This window comes from Ornithorhynchus anatinus, chromosome 1 (genome assembly GCF_004115215.2).
Source record: "Ornithorhynchus anatinus isolate Pmale09 chromosome 1, mOrnAna1.pri.v4, whole genome shotgun sequence".
In the NCBI taxonomy this organism is placed as follows: Eukaryota; Metazoa; Chordata; class Mammalia; order Monotremata; family Ornithorhynchidae; genus Ornithorhynchus; species Ornithorhynchus anatinus.
Genome location: NC_041728.1, coordinates 98,813,454 through 98,829,119, shown reverse-complemented (window position 1 = coordinate 98,829,119; position 15,666 = coordinate 98,813,454). Strand labels below are relative to the sequence as shown.

The window sequence follows — 15,666 nt, the reverse complement described above, 5'->3', positions numbered from 1 at the left end:
TGACTTGCCCAAGGTCACTCAGCAGGCAGGTCCTTCTGACTCCTAGGCCCACGCTCTATCCAGGAGGCCATGCCGCTACTCGATTTAAAATCTGCCCTCCCTCTCTTTGCCCCTTCCTTTCATTATCCCCATGCTCTCTGCCCCCTGCCTCTCTTGATGTGGTTTTTTTCTGTCTCTCTCACTCTCTCTGTCCGTCTCTCTCCTCTTCTGCCCCTTATCTCTGGGTGTGGGTCTCTGTGGGTGTGTCTCTCCCTATCTGTCTCTGTCTCCATTTTGATCTCTAACCCTGATCCCTAATCCTAAACCTTCGCTGCCTCTCTAGACTGTAAAACTATTGCGGGCAAGGAAAAGCGTCTGTTACATTGTTAGATCGTAGTCTCCCAAGCTCTCAGTACAGTGCTCGGCACACAGTGAGCCCTCAATAAATAGAATTGAGTGATTCTGCATCTTTTCCTTTCTCTGTGGCCTTTTCAGCCCCCGTCCACTGAGGCTCTCACCACCTGCCCTCTTGGAGCGTGCAAAAATCTGACCCCAACTACCATCACGACCTTCTTGTCCTGTAATCTCCCCCGGCCGTCTGACCGCGTCCGATCCCCGTCCCTTGTCCTCAATCCCCACACTCCCCTAAGGCCCGCCCCACTATTCCTCTTCTGTTGCCGACTTGTTCATTCCAAGCGCTTAGTACAGTGCTCTGCACATAGTAAGCGCTCAATAAATACTACCTAATGAATGAATGAATGCCCCTCGATATCCTAACAGCTCTTATATCAATCAGAAAACCATTTCCTCACGACCCCCTCCCTTTCCCAGCCTATACGGGTCACTGGTCTACCCGAAGTCGAGAGCAAAGCCTAGGAACGCTGTGTATGAAAATCCCGTGTTTTTATTCCTGGAGAAAGCTGCATCTTTGTCCTCACCGCATTATTATTCATCTCTTTAGGCCACTGATCCAGAAATGGGGCTCTCTTTTTACGGTATCTGTTAAGCGCTTACTACGTGCCGGGCACTGTCCTTAGCGACGGGGTAAATAAAAGTTAAGCAGGTTGGACAAGGTCCGGGTCCCACGGAGGGCTCACAGTCGTAATCCCCGTCTTCTAGATGAGGTAACTGAGGCACAGAGAAGTGAAGTGACTTGGCTAAGGTCACAACAGCAGAAAAGTGGCGGAGTTGGGATCAGAACCCAGGTGTGCGAGAATCTCGGTCCCGTGCTCTAGCCACTAGGCCAAAGAGAGTTTTATCCGGGAAGCATATATGGTCCTGGGCCCACTAGAGCTCTCAAAGTTTTCAACTGTTAAGTCGACAGTGGAGATACTCCGAGTAAGCGCTCAATAAATACTATTGAATGAATGAATGTACCATAGAAAGAACAAGCCTGTCGAGCTGTTCATCTGTCTAAAAAGAAGAGATTTGGATCGTTATTCTCTAGTCCTCCTCCTCCTCCTCCACTCTCCCCCCGCCCCCAAAGGTTTCTTGCTTTCCTTTTCTCCTTTTCTCCTTAAATCTCCTGCTCTTTCGAGTATATTGTTGGAAAAGGAAAATTGCATTATTATAATTGGATTTAATATATCTGAAAAATATGTCAATTAGCAACAGATATATATCGGCATTTAACAAGATTGGTGACTCTATCACTCCGTTATCCCATTACAGGAATTTCTTGCAGGAAGATAGCTACGTTACTGGTATTTCATCAGATACTCCAAACGACAATCCGGGAAGTCACTGGATTTTGTAAAATCTCTTATCCATCAAACCCTCTACGAACATATGGTTCAACCCTCAATCCTCAGAACAGATGCCTGTCTCCTCTGGGCATGGACCTCCCATTGACTTTGAACCGAGCAGTTAATTTCTTAAGTCTTAGTTGTCATAGTTTCTTTAACTTCAGTACACTGGTGGAATTAAATGAGAAAAACAGGGTCAGCTTTATCATTATCCTTTTATGAATAAGGTTTGAAACCTTTAGGCCAAGCTAAGGATCCAAGTTTAAAGTTTACTTTATATAAGGTTCGAAACCTTTAGGCCAAGCTAAGGATCCAAGTTTAAAGTTTACTTTATATCTGTAAACAGTCCTGAGTCAGACGTCAGGTCCACCGTTTGGGATAGAAAAGGAAACAAGAATGAAGAAGTTAGAGAAAAAGGACAAAAAAAAAAAAGCCACACATATCAGGTGCTCCGGTTGCTTTAGAGAAGACTCTATTTGGTTGCCGACCCTGCTTTACTGCCTAGGAAAGCCAGTTTCCCAAATGAGGGTGAAGCACAAATTCGCCAACTGTGGTTTTTTAACTGTGCAAGTGAGTTTTCCAGGGTGATTATTATTTTGCAGTTCTGCACTCTACTATATTTTGACATTCTTACTTTGGCTATAAGGGATCAAAGGAGTGTGTGCTTTTTCCTCAAATTTCATTTCTGAATGGGGCAATAGGGAGTTTGGAGGAAGAGATTGGCACTTCTTGAAATCACAGTTTGCAAATGCCGCTTTGGCTAATTAAGGAACTCTTTTTAAGAGCGTACGCGTAAGGATTAGAGAGCGACTACTGTAGTTTTTTTGTTAACAAAGAGAGGAAGTGATGTGCAATAAAGAGGGTCTATGAGGACTGAATCCAGGGCATCAAATGGCTGTACTATGGGGGTGAAATTAGACTTCATTGTTCCTTTTGTGATGTTGAAAACAAAAAGGAATTATATCCAAAACAGAAGGCAAAAAATGAAGAGGACCAACCCTCCGGGAAAAAAAAAAATCAAAGGATTTTATCCAAAAAGCATAAATCATATTAGTGTGGGGTTTTGTTTGGAGACTGTGTTGGATGGACCGGACCGAAACAGCAAGATTTTGAGGCCGTGTCCATGAGGGCTCGCTGTCAGGCAGACCGTGGATCCCAGTGGAGAAACAGGATTATGGCAATGCGGCTATTTCTCTTTTAAAATGTCTTCGATAATCTCCCGAAACACACGTCTGAATCAGGAGCGTTTTATTTCTCCCGGCCATTAATGAGACCATTCTCTGACTTTTAAAATGGAAATCTGGTGACTCAGTATGGTTTGCCCGTGAAAATACAACTCCAGCTGGTGATCACACACTTTGCATATAAAAGAGAGAAGGTTAGAATGGCCCATGTATCCCCTTGCAAAAGAAAAATGATAGATTATCCGCACAGAGCAACCGTCTTATTCTGGGTTATTTAAATGCTGAGAAATTATTAAATGCTATAATATTGCTTTGGACTTTAGGACATACTATCTTAATGACAACTGATGTGAAGCTTATAATGTCTCCAATTGATTAATGCTCAGCAAGAAGCAATTTCTGATTAGTAAGGATGACTAATTGCTGCCTGGAGGGACAAGGAGAGATAAATCTCTTTAAATATACAGTTCATGCTGGAAATGCTTTCAATTCTGTAACACTGTTTGCTCTTTTGTTCACAGGTCACTGGATTTTATGCAATTCGTTTTCAGCCTTTTCCCCGTAAGTAAATGACAAAAACTTAGCGTCGAAATCAAAACTTTTATTGCCCGCTAAAGGTGAAGCGAGGTTTTAAAAAAAAAAATGTGATGTACCTTATCTGATCATGCTAAATAGATGAACAGCTGGACTCAAGCTAGCTAGCCTCCAAAAAGGTCAAAAGTCACATGCTATTAAAAGGAGAATGTCCTTTAGATGAGCAGTGATTCCCTGAATTTGATTTATGATTGGAGATCGCGCTGTATTTAACGATTCGCCAAATGGCTAACTTTTCAGTTTTCTCAAAAATTATTTCCTCCTTTGAATTTGTGTTCGCCCAGTGAGGTTTCTTATTGTCCCCCTCTGACATTTTTCCGAAGGCGACATTTGTGACACACTCAGATCTCCACTCTTCCCCGGTGGCAGCGTTCAGGATGCTCACTCCCTGGAAAATGCCAGAAGGGCACCTCCCTGTGATAAACACTCCGTTCTGGTTTCCCCTCAGACCCTAGACAGCAGATTCAGCATCCAGGACCAGGGGCAGTTCTCGGTCATTTCGGCTCGAGTTTCTAGCTGTGGTAATTCAATAGCCCCGTAATCAGGGATATACATGTGGGCAGAAATGAACGAGATTCAGGTAAAATGACTCTTTTCCCTGTCCGGATATAAAAGAAGGTCACCACAAGGTCTTGGAGGAGGGGCAGACTAACACGAGGCAGCGTGGCCTAGTGGTTAGAGCACGGGCCTGGAAGTCAGGGGACCTGAGTTTTAAATCCGGCTCTGCCGCGCGTATTGCTATTATTTTTGTCCGTCTCCCCCGATTAGACCGTAAGCCCGTCAGTGTGGGCAGGGACTGTCTCTATCTGTTGCCGATTTGTCCGTTCCAAGCGCTTAGTCCAGTGCTCTGCACATAGTAAGCGCTCAATAAATACTATTGAATGAATGACTGAATGCTGTGTGACCTGGGGCAAGTCGCCTCACTCCTCTGTGCCTCAGTCACCTCATCTGATAGAGAAGCAGCGTGGCTCAGTGGAAAGAGCACGGGTTCGGGAGTCAGAAGTCATGGGTTCTAATCCCGGCTCTGTCACCTGTCAGCTGTGTGACTTTGGGCAAGTCATTTCACTTCTCAGGGCCTCAGTTACCTCATCTGTAAAATGGGGATGATTTTACGTGGGACAACCTGATGATCCTGTATCTCCCCCAGCGCTTAGAACAGTGCTCGGCACATAGTAAGCGCTTAACAAATACCCATTTTATTATTGTAAAATGGGGATTAAGACTGTGAACCCTATGTGGGAAAGGGACTGGGTCCGACCTGATTACCTTGTATCTACCCCAGTGCTTAGTACAGTGCCTGGCACATAATAAGTTCTTAACAAATACCACTATTATTATTATTATTATTTTGCAGAGTCCAGAAAAGACTCTTTCCTCTTAGGCACGGAAGAGCAGGGGCCTGAGCTAGGAATTGGCAGGCAGACATGCAGGACGCAGATGCCGGGTGGGGCCTCAATAAATTACTTACCTAAACCTGAACGCCCAGGAAGTTTATCTGTGCTGAAAAGATAACTCCGCTTCACATTTTAGAAGGGAGATTTATTGAACACAACATGTGAATGTAAAGATATTAGGGCCGAATTTCCAAGAGCCGCGTTTCTGTGCCCTGGGCGAAATGCGTTGGAGTGAAACTGCTGTATGAGAGTAAACCTCTCTGTGTGCCAGGTAACATTTGAAATGGTTAGCATTTAATACCCTAGAAACCATCTCACTCCCAGGCTGAGAGCACAGAACAACCGATAAGAACACGGTTGACGAATGGCTATTTAAATCTTCATTTATAGTGAACAAAATAGCGTTCCTAATTTACAACTGTTAGACAACGCTCGTCTGCTAAGTGACCTTGGGCAAGTCTCTAAATTTTTCGGTGCCCGTTTACCTCATCTGCAAAATGGGGATTAATTCTGTGAGCCCAGTGTGGGACGCGGACTGTGTCCGAGTGATTAGCTTGTATCTACCCCAGTGGTCAGGACAGTGCTTGGCACATAATAATAATGATAATAATTATGGAATTTGTTAAGCGCATAGTATGTGCCAAGCACTGGGGTAGACACAAGCTAATCAGGTTAGACAGAGTCCCTGTGCAACGTGGGGCTCACAGTCTTAATCTCCATTTTACGGTTGAGGTAACTGAGGCCCAGAGAAGTGAAGCGACTTGCCCGAGGTCACACGACAGACACGTGGCGGAGCGGCGATTAGAACCCAGGTCCCTCTGCACTTAACAGATACCATAAAAAACCTTCCAGTGTAGCAGCTCGGTCACATTATGTTTGTACACTGATTGATTTAAAAGCACGCACAATGTTTCATTTTTGAATTGCTAAAATTCCATGACCTGCTGCAGCAACATCCTCGGAATGAATCAGTGACCGGATTACTAGATTACCACCACAGTTCCTACTGAGGGGCCCCATCCCTTTCAGGGGATCCATTCACGTGGGTTTCGGATGGGAGGAACTGGAGATTTCGAATGGATTTACATCGAACCTAAAAAGCAATCAGACCCCTTTGACGATCAGAACTGTCACAACCAGATCCTCTCCATTCGTTATCCCTTTGCCCAAAGATGATTGGATAGTTTTTCATGTCTGTTGCAAATCAGATAGATTTGACTGCGTGTGCAGTGGCACCTTTTGCCAGTGTAGGCACAGAGCAGATCCAGTAGTATTCATTGTTAATAATAATAATAATAATAATAATACAATTGTTGTATAGGTTTAGTGCTTACTTACTATGTACTAAGCAGACAAAATCATCAGGTCAGACACAGTCCCTACCCCTCAAGGGACTCACAGTCTATAAGCGCAGTCCAAATGCATGAATGTGTCGTGTCTCTCCTGTGGTGCTCGCAGAGCTCCTTTTGAAATTAACGGGCAGATTTGAAAACAGCAAATCAATTTTTAATGACGTTATTTTTTTTAAAGCACCGATAGCGAGCAGGACGATTAAATCAAACTGGCTGGCAAGATCTTATCAGGAAAACCGAAACGGTCCGTACGATCCTGATTCCCTAGCACACCCCAAGCTCCCACTGGGTTTAGTTCCGAGGGATTTGGCGTAGCGTGCGCTTGTCGGATACGGTGTAAATGCCGAGCCGTGATACTTGAAACATTAGAAAAGCCCATTTTTAACTTCCCAGGTCTTGATTTTGAAGCCCTTGCAAAGCCTCTTTTAGCTTTTATTTTTCGTTTGTTTGTTACAGATTAGGCAGCAACAAATCTGCCTACCCTCCAAAGAAAAAAAAGAAAAGAAAAAAGAGAAAAGTCAGACGATCCAGAGGCTTTTCCAGAACTCGGGGGAGGGCAGCTTTTGAAAATGAGCCGATATTTGCCCACTCATTTGTCATTCCACCTCAGTCTCTCCCGTGTAGTAAATGAGGGGCATAAAGAGGATTAAGTCTCCAGAGCACTGGATTAACTGGGTGGGACCTTTGAGAGAGCTAAAGAGCTTCCCCAAGAGTCTGACTTGGTCCAGACTTACTCCTCCACGGTGATTTAGGTCAATCCATCAATCAATGGTATTTATTGAGCACTTCATATGTGCAGAGCAATGTCTAAGCACTTGGGAGAGTACAACACGACCATATAACAGACACATTCTCTGCTCTAAAAATCTGCATCTCAACCAAATGAAGTGAGCCGAGGTCTCTTGCAGTTGAGTGAAAACGGGGTCTTGCAAAAACACGTTTAGAAATGTGACCCATACTGGCCAGTCATACCGTAGCCTACCATAACATAAGCGTAAAATAACAGTTAGTACATGCTCTGCACACAGTAAGTGCTCAAGAGATACCACTGAAGATATGATATTTATAAAATGCATTTATTGTGACTTCTGTCGGTTCTACGGATCGATTTCCTATAGAGTATTTTTTCCCCCTCAGTCTCTCTGTCATTTTCCTGCACCGAAATATGAAACCAGAGTACTTTTGAAAATGCCAGTTATAAGAAAACTTAGGTATTTTCTCTTAAATATGCACTTTTTCTTCCCTTTCCCCTTCATCTCTTTAACGGTATTCCCAAGGGAAGAGACTGCTTCTTATCTACTGACTCTCCGTATTAAATCCTTTCAGGAAAAAGACTACTGCATCATCTCTGTTCCTCATCTGGTGCCTGAATTTATTCTGATCCAAAATTTCGTCAGGGTCGTTCCCTTTAGTAACTGCACCCTGGACCAAGAGCTCTACATCTTTCACCGGGCCGGACTGCTCAAGTGAGTAAATCATGTCGGGCTAAATGAAAGGGCAAATGTTCAACCAAAGCCTCCGGAGGGTAGGGAAAGGTACAGACTTTCATTCCCATCATGGATTCATTTCTCAAAAATTCTTCTTGTACCAGGAGAATAGTTCTTGCTCAATCCTATCTTGCTTGGAATTAAGGTTAAGTGTGAACATTAAATACTTTGTGAGACAAAGACAGGGGGAAAGGAAAAAGTCCAGGGCATTTGCAGTACAGCCTCTCCTGAGATTCTTTGCTAGTCGGAAGACAAGCAGCATGGCTTAGTGGATAGACCACGGGCCTGGGAGGCAGAAGGTCATGGGTTCCAATCCCGGTTTCACCACTTGACTGCTGTGTGACCTTGGTCAAGTCACTTAACTTCTGATTACTTCATCTGTAAAGTGGGGATCGAGACTGTGAGCCCCACAGGGAACAGGGACTGTGTCCAACCCGATTTGCTTGCATCGACCCCACCCAAGTGCCTGGCACAGAGTAAGCACTTAACAAATGCCATTATTATTATTATTATTGTTATTATTATTAAGGGTGAGTGGAGGCCCAGGATCACCTTGTTTCTCTGGAAATATCCCATAAACTCAAGTTAAATGCACTTGGACCTGTGACTTTTGGGCATTTGATATTCTCCCCATCCCCATCCCCATAGTCTCGACTTGTCTTATGCTGTCGAGTCGTCTCTGACCCATAGCGACACCCTGGACACATCTCTCCCAGAGCGTCCCACCTCCACCTGCAGTTGTTTTGGTAGTGTATCCATAGAGTTTTCTTTGTAAAAATACAGGAATGGTTTACCATTGCCTACTTCCACGCAGTAAACTTGAGTCTCCGCCCTCGACTCTCTCCCATGCCGCGCCTGCCCGGCACGCGTGAGTTTTGACCTGTGGCAGATTGCCTTCCGCTCTCTAGCCGCTGGCCAAGCTGGGAATGGAATGGACGGGCCTCTGCTTGGCTCTCCCTCCCATAGTCGAGACTGGTAGAGGACTGGAAACTCAGCCACCCTGAGAGGAAGCCCCATAGTATTTATGTACTTATCGACACATTATATATTATAAATTATTTTATTGATATTAATGTCTGTCCCCTCCCAGACTGTAAATTAGCTGTGGGCAGGGAACGTGTCTACCAACTGTGTGGTATTATACCCGTCAATGGGCAGGGACTGTCTCTATCTGTTGCCGAATTGTACGTTCCAACCGTCAATGGGCAGGGACTGTCTCTATCTGTTGCCGAATTGTCCATTCCAAGCGCTTAGTACAGTGCTCTGCACATAGTGAGCGCTAAATAAATACTATCGAATGAATGAATACTCTCCGAAGTGCTCAATACAGCGCTCTGCGCACAGTAAGGGCTCAATAGATACCACTGACGACGGCGATTCAAACTTTAGGATCCACAGCTGGAAAATCAAGCAGAACCATCCTTAAGGGCCTCATAATTGAGGATCAGGTTGCGCTCTTGCATTCCCACATGTCATTCCCCTAGAAGTCGTCGTTGTGATTGGCGGCCACTAAGGTCCATGGGATTTCCAAGGTAGACTTGGCCTACCAAGAACTGGATGAGCAGTAGTAGGGAAAACCTTTAGCTAACAGGACAGTAACAAAAGTCTCCCCCAGGAATTCCATCCTTTAACTGCTAATCTCGATTTTATGATCGATCCTTTTGGCACAGTATCCCATCCCCTACAGGTTCAAAGGTGAATTCTGGGAAGCGGGAGGGGAGATCAAGACAAGCTCAATTCTGGAGGACTCCGCCCCACCACGCCATCTTGGAAAGTAATAATAATAATGATAATGTTGGTATTTGTTAAGCGCTTACTATGTGCCGAGCACTGTTCTAAGCGCTGGGGTAGATACAGGGTCATCAGGTTGTCCCACGTGGGGCTCACAGTCTTCATCCCCATTTTACAGAGGAGGTAACTGAGGCACCGAGAAGTTAAGTGACTTGCCCAAAGTCACACAGTTGACAAGTCCCCCGAGAATGCAAATTCCATGACAGCTCCCTGTTCTTGAATTCCAGAACGTCCCCTGTACATCTATCAATCGATCCATAGTATCATTAAGGGCTTACTCTGTGCAGTATTCTGTCTAAGGACATGGAAGGGTACTTCTTCTTCAAATGCCGTTGAGTCGTGAAGCAGTGTGGCATAGTGGAAAGAGCCTGGGCTTGGGAGTCAGAGGACGTGGGTTCCAATCCCGGCTCCGCCACTTGTCTGCTGTGTGGCCTTCTGCCAGTCACTTCACTTCTCTGTGCCTCAGTTACCTCATCTGCAAAAATGGGGATTAAAAAAAAGTCAGCCTCACGTGGGACAATCTGATTATCCTGTATCTACCCCAGTGCTTAGAACAGTGCCCTGCACATAGTAAGCGCTTAACAAATACCATATTTATTATCCATAGAGTTTTCTCAGTAAAGATGCGGAAGTGGTTTACCATTGCCTTCTTCCGCACAGTAAAAACTTGAACCTCTGCCATCGTCTTCGATCAACATCTCGATCGCTTGATCATCCGCCTTTGACTCTTTCCCACGCCGCTGCTGCCCAGCACGGGTGAACTGACTTTGATGTTTCGGCTTAGACTTTTTCATTCTGGGTAACCCTAGATGGTAGCTCTAAGCTTCATCAGCACACGGAAACTCTCCTGCCATGATAAGGCCTCAATTCAAAGGAGAGATGGAAGGGTACAGTAGAGGTCTTTTGGTTTTTTTTAAATAGTATTTGTTAAGCATTTACTATGTGCCAGACACTGTACTAAGTGCTGGAGTAGATACAAGCAAATAAGATAGGACACGGTCCCTGTCCCACACGGGCCTCACAGTCTAAATCCACATTTAAGAGAAGCAGCGCGGCTCAGTGGAAAGAGCCCGGGCTTTGGAGTCAGAGATCACGGGTTCGAATTCCGGCTCTGCCACTTGTCAGCTGTGTGACTGTGGGCAAGTCACTTCACTTCTCTGTGCCTCAGTTACCTCATCTGTAAAATGGGGATTAAGACTGTGAGCCCCACGTGGGACAACCTGATTCCCTTGTGTCTATCCCAGCGCTTAGAACAGTGCTCTGCACATAGTAAGCGCTTAACAAATACCAACATTATTACATTTTACACATGAGGTAACTGAGGCACAGAGACATTAAGGGAATTGCCCAAGGTTACACAGCAGGCAAGGGGTGGGGTTGGGATTAGAACCTTCTGACCCGTGGGCTTGAGTTGAGTTCTATCTACTAGGCCAGGCCGCTTCTCTAATGCTAATAATAATAATAGTTATTATGGTATTTGTTAAACGCTTACTATATGCCAAGCACTGTTCTAAGTGCTGGAGTAGATAGAAGGTAATTAGGTTGTCCCACGTGGGGCTCACCGTCTTTATCCCCATTTTACAGATGAAGTAACTGAGGCACAGAGAAGTTAAGTGACTTGCCCAAGGTCGCACAGGATACAAGCAGCGGAGCCAGGATTAGAACCCACACCCTCTGACTCCCAAGCCTGTGCTCTTTCCACCGAGCCACGCTGCAATTCCTGCCCTCAAGCATCTTTTCTAGCCAGGGATTCAGACCGTATACTAAATGGCAGGTGGGGAGAAGTAAGAGAATTTAAAGTTAAGTTCATAAGTGCGACTCGGGGTGGTGGGGGGTTAGAGGGATAGGGATTACTCAGGAAGGCCTTCAGGAGGAGATTTGATTTGAGAATGGCTTTGAAGATGGGGAGAACTTCTTCTAGATGTGAGGCCGGGGGGGGTGAATCATTCTACACAGAAGAGAGGGCATAAGTAAGAGACTAACAACAAGAGAGATGGAAAGGAAACGCCGTGATGGCTGGAGAGGAGCAAAGCTTGATTAGACTGTAAGCCCGTCAATGGGCAGGGATTGTCTCTATCTGTTACCGAATCGTACATTTCAAGCGCTTAGTACAGTGCTCTGCACAGAGTAAGCGCTCAATAAATACTATTGAATGAATGAATGACCTGGGGTGTTGAGGAGAGAAGCAAGGATGAGTAGAGGGGATAGAGTGATTGAGTGCCTCAAAGCCAATATATTACCCTTTCCTGGTTTCAGTGTGGTTTTAAACCCCATTTCCTCCTTCATTTTGCTGAATTTCTTATTAACTTGGAAAGCGTGGCCCAGAGGGCCTAATGCATAACATCCCCCTGACACTGGACAACGGGAGGAGAATTTATAACAATTTCAGTCCCAAATGCTTACATCTGTAGCTGTTGGTTTTGCACCAGAGTTTTGGAAAATATAAAGGCATTGATTTCTTACTTAACTTGTTTAGACATTTCGCAATAGATGGTTTCAGGTCTTTAAGTTAGGGTAGTCTCTAGACATTAAGACTAGACCACCCTCTCAGAAGTCTAAAGGTCTTAGTTTCCTGCATTTATTTGTTTTTTCCTTCCCTTGGGAAATTTCTGTTTGTTTCTGTCATCTGCCCTCTAGCCACTGTGGTGAACACTGAGGCAAATAATTCATTTACATTTCAGCAGAGTCTCTCTAATCAAGAAATAATAGTAATTCTCTCCCACCTCTTTGGAAGGTTTCCTTTTCTTCTTACATGAACGATTAAAAATATCGGTCTCCCGATTTGAAATACGGCTCAGTTTGTGTATTCATTCGCTTTTCTTCTTTTTCCCCATGATTAATTCAAAATTTGAGGCTTGCCCAGGTCATGCCTGTACTTGATCATTTGTGCCGGGAATATGGTCCTTCAAATTTGAACGGCTTCTTGCGCTTCCTTATTCTTCCTAGTGTCTGGTTGTTGTTTTGTTTCTTCTTCTTGTTTTTTTCCAGCTGGCTCTTTTCCCTTTGAATACGATCCAGTTCATCTTGGCCTTCCATCCCTTTCATTTCATCCCGCATTTAACGGTCTCATTCCTCCATAGTTTGATTGGTTCAAATGTGCCATCTTTTCATAACTTGTTTCGGCCCTTTCCAAACAAACCTACTTCGTCATGGGGCTTACAGAGAGAATCTTGTGCTAAGAGGTTTAATCAGGTCCCCGCGGCGGCTTCCTCTAGAGGTGTAGATGAAATCATTCTTTTCTTGCTTCAAGGGAAGGTCAGTGATGATCATCCCCTCGATCCTGGAAACATCTTTAAAACTCACTAACAGCCAGATTGCTTTCTTACTTTCGTTTTCTTTAAACTTTCTGTACCTTCCTTCGGACAGGCTCCAGGCAGAATTGGAAACAATACTCTCACTTTCCAGGCATATTTCCAGTTTAGTTTTGCATGGCTGAGAGTGTTAGAAAACCTCCTCAGTGTGTGATGTTTACTCACTTAGAACAGATTTGTTTGGCTTTCAGCTGTGCCCTTTGAAGCAACTTAAAGCCTAGTGGAGCCATGCTGGGGGCCACCATATTCTCCCTGGTGAAATACTGCAAAGCGTGGCTAATTGTTACTTCCCTAAATCTGCACATCCAAGAACAGCCCTAAAAATTAGAATGAGCCTAAAGTTCTAAACCGAAAGAATGAGATTGACAGCAAACCGATGTGGGAGTGGCCAAGTCTGGGAACGGCCACAAAATATTATTATTATTAGTGGTAGTAATAATAACAATATGTGTTAAGCCTTTAATCTGTGCCAAGCACTGGGATAGATACAATATAATCAGATTGGACACAGTCCCTGTCTCACCTGGGCCTCACAGTCTATAAGAAAAAGGGAGAACGGGTATTTAATCCCCGTTTTACAGATGAAGAAACGGAGGCACAGAGGAGTTAGTAACTTGCCTAAGATCGCCCGGCAGGCAAGTGACAGAGCCAGCACTCGAACCCAGGTCTCCTGACTCCCAGTCTCATGCCTCTTTCCGCTAGGCCGTGTTTCCTAATTATTTGTACATCCCTGCTGGCCTGAAAGGGAACAGTATTTTGCTACTGAATCTGATATTTTTTAGGGTTTTTTTTTCTTTTCGGGAGGGGTGGGAGGGTGGAGGGGTATATGTATGTGTGTTGTTTCTTCTGGGGAACAATTAGGCTCTGAGCTTCACTTGACCTTGTGGTTTCTCAGGAATAGTTTGATGATGCTGGGGGAATTGGCAGGGGTCCCAAACTGGTAGCAGGTGAGGAGTTGAAGGCTTTGGTCAATCCCAATTTCTTTTTGTCAGTCTAGGGAAAGGGAGTAAAATTTCCACTCCTTCTGTTCTTCCCATCTTTCCCAGCAGTATAATAATGTTGGTATTTGTTAAGCGCTTACTATGTGCAGAGCACTGTTCTAAGCGCTGGGGTAGATACAGGGTCGTCTGTCTCCCCTGATTAGACCGTAAGCCCATCAGAGGGCAGGGACTGTCTCCATCTGTTACCGATTTGTCCATTCCAAGCGCTTAGTACAGTGCTCTGCACATAGTAAGCGCTCAATAAATACTATTGAATGAATGAATGAATGAGGTTGTCCCACGTGAGGGTCACAATCTTAATCCTCATTTTACAGTTGAGGTAACTGAGGCACAGAGAAGTTAAGTGACTTGCCCACAGTCACACAGCTGCCAAGAGAAGATCTCCTGCCTTCTCTCAAAATCCACCCCCTCCACCTGCGCATCTGACCCAATCCCTTAGCACCTTATCAAAACACTTGCTCCCTCCCTGACCCCATCATCGACCGTTTGCTCCCTAATTGCTTCTTCCCCATGTTTTTAAACCCATTCACAGCTCCCCATCCTAAAAAAAAACACAAAAACCCTCCCTCGACCCCATGGCTCCCTCCAGTTATCACCGCATCTCCCTCCTACCATTCCTCTCCAAACTCCTTGAGGGAGTTGTCTACACCTGCTGTCTCCAGTTCCTCACTTCCGATTCTCTCCTTGACCCCCTCCAATCTGGCTTCTGTCACCTACATTCCACCGAAGCCACCCTCTCAAAAGTCACCAGTGATCTCCTTCTTGCTAAATCCAACGGCCTCGACTCCCTGCTAATCCTCCTCGGCTTCTCAGATGCCTTCAGTACTGTCGACCACTCCCTTCTCCTGGAAACATTATCCAACCTTGGCTTCGCTGACACTGTCCTCGCCTGGTTCTCCTCGTAGCTCTCTTGCTGCTCGTTCTCATTCTCTTCCGTGGGCTCCTTCTCAGCCTCCCGTCTGCTAACTGTGGGTATCCCTCAAGGTTCAGTTCTGGGTCCCCCTACCACCCACTACCTTGGAGCACTCATTCACTCCCATAGTTTCAATTACCATCTCTGTGAGGATGATTCCCAAATCTACATCACCAGCCCTGATCTCTCTCCCTCTCAGCAGTCTCGCATTTTCTCCTACCTTCAAGACATCGCTACTTGGATGTTCTACCGTCACCTCAAATATAGCATGTCCAAGGCAGAGCTCCTAATTTTCCTACCCAAACTCTGTCCTGCCCCTGACTTTTCCATCACTGTAAAAGCACCACCATCCTTCCTGTCCGTAACCTTGGCATTATCCTTGACTCCTCTCGCTCAACACATGCGTTCAATCTACCACTAAATCCTTTTGGTTCAACCTTTACAACGTTACTAAAATTCATCCTTTCCTCTCCATCCGAATGCTACTTTGTTAATCCAAGCACTTACCTTACCCTGCCTTGACTGCTGTGTCAGCCTCCTTGCTGACTTCCCTGCCTCCCGTCTTTCCCCATTCCAGTCCATATTTCACTCTGCTCCCCCAATTATTTTTCTACAAAAACATTTAGTCCATGTCTCCCCTCTCACCAGGAACCTCCAGTGGTTTCCCATCCATCTCCACAACAAAGACAAACTCCTTACCATCGTTTCAAAGCACTCAAATCACCTTGCCCCCTCATACCTCATCTCACTACTCTCCTTTATACTGCAGCCCCAGCCCCACCCAAAGTGGAGCACACTTCCCTATCCCCACCCTAATTACTTCCCTCTCCATGGCGGAACTCCTTCCTCTTCCTCCAGCTCTGGCCTGGGCTGGGGAGCATCGTGGCCTGGGATTAGCAGATGGGACGGCCCGCT

At 45.3% G+C, this 15,666-nt stretch overlaps 1 protein-coding gene across 5 annotated transcripts in view; it reads left to right on the top strand.

Moving 5' to 3' along the window:
* The window catches only part of CFAP61 (cilia and flagella associated protein 61), a 315,110-nt gene that overhangs the window by 96,541 nt on the left and 202,903 nt on the right, over positions 1-15,666 (top strand). For all 5 annotated transcript variants that reach the window (XM_029072415.2, XM_029072412.2, XM_029072401.2 and 2 more), the window contains exons 12-13: positions 3,430-3,469; positions 7,575-7,714. In XM_029072415.2, the coding sequence (XP_028928248.1) occupies positions 3,430-3,469; positions 7,575-7,714 (180 nt within the window). The remainder of the gene's footprint in view (positions 1-3,429; positions 3,470-7,574; positions 7,715-15,666) is intronic.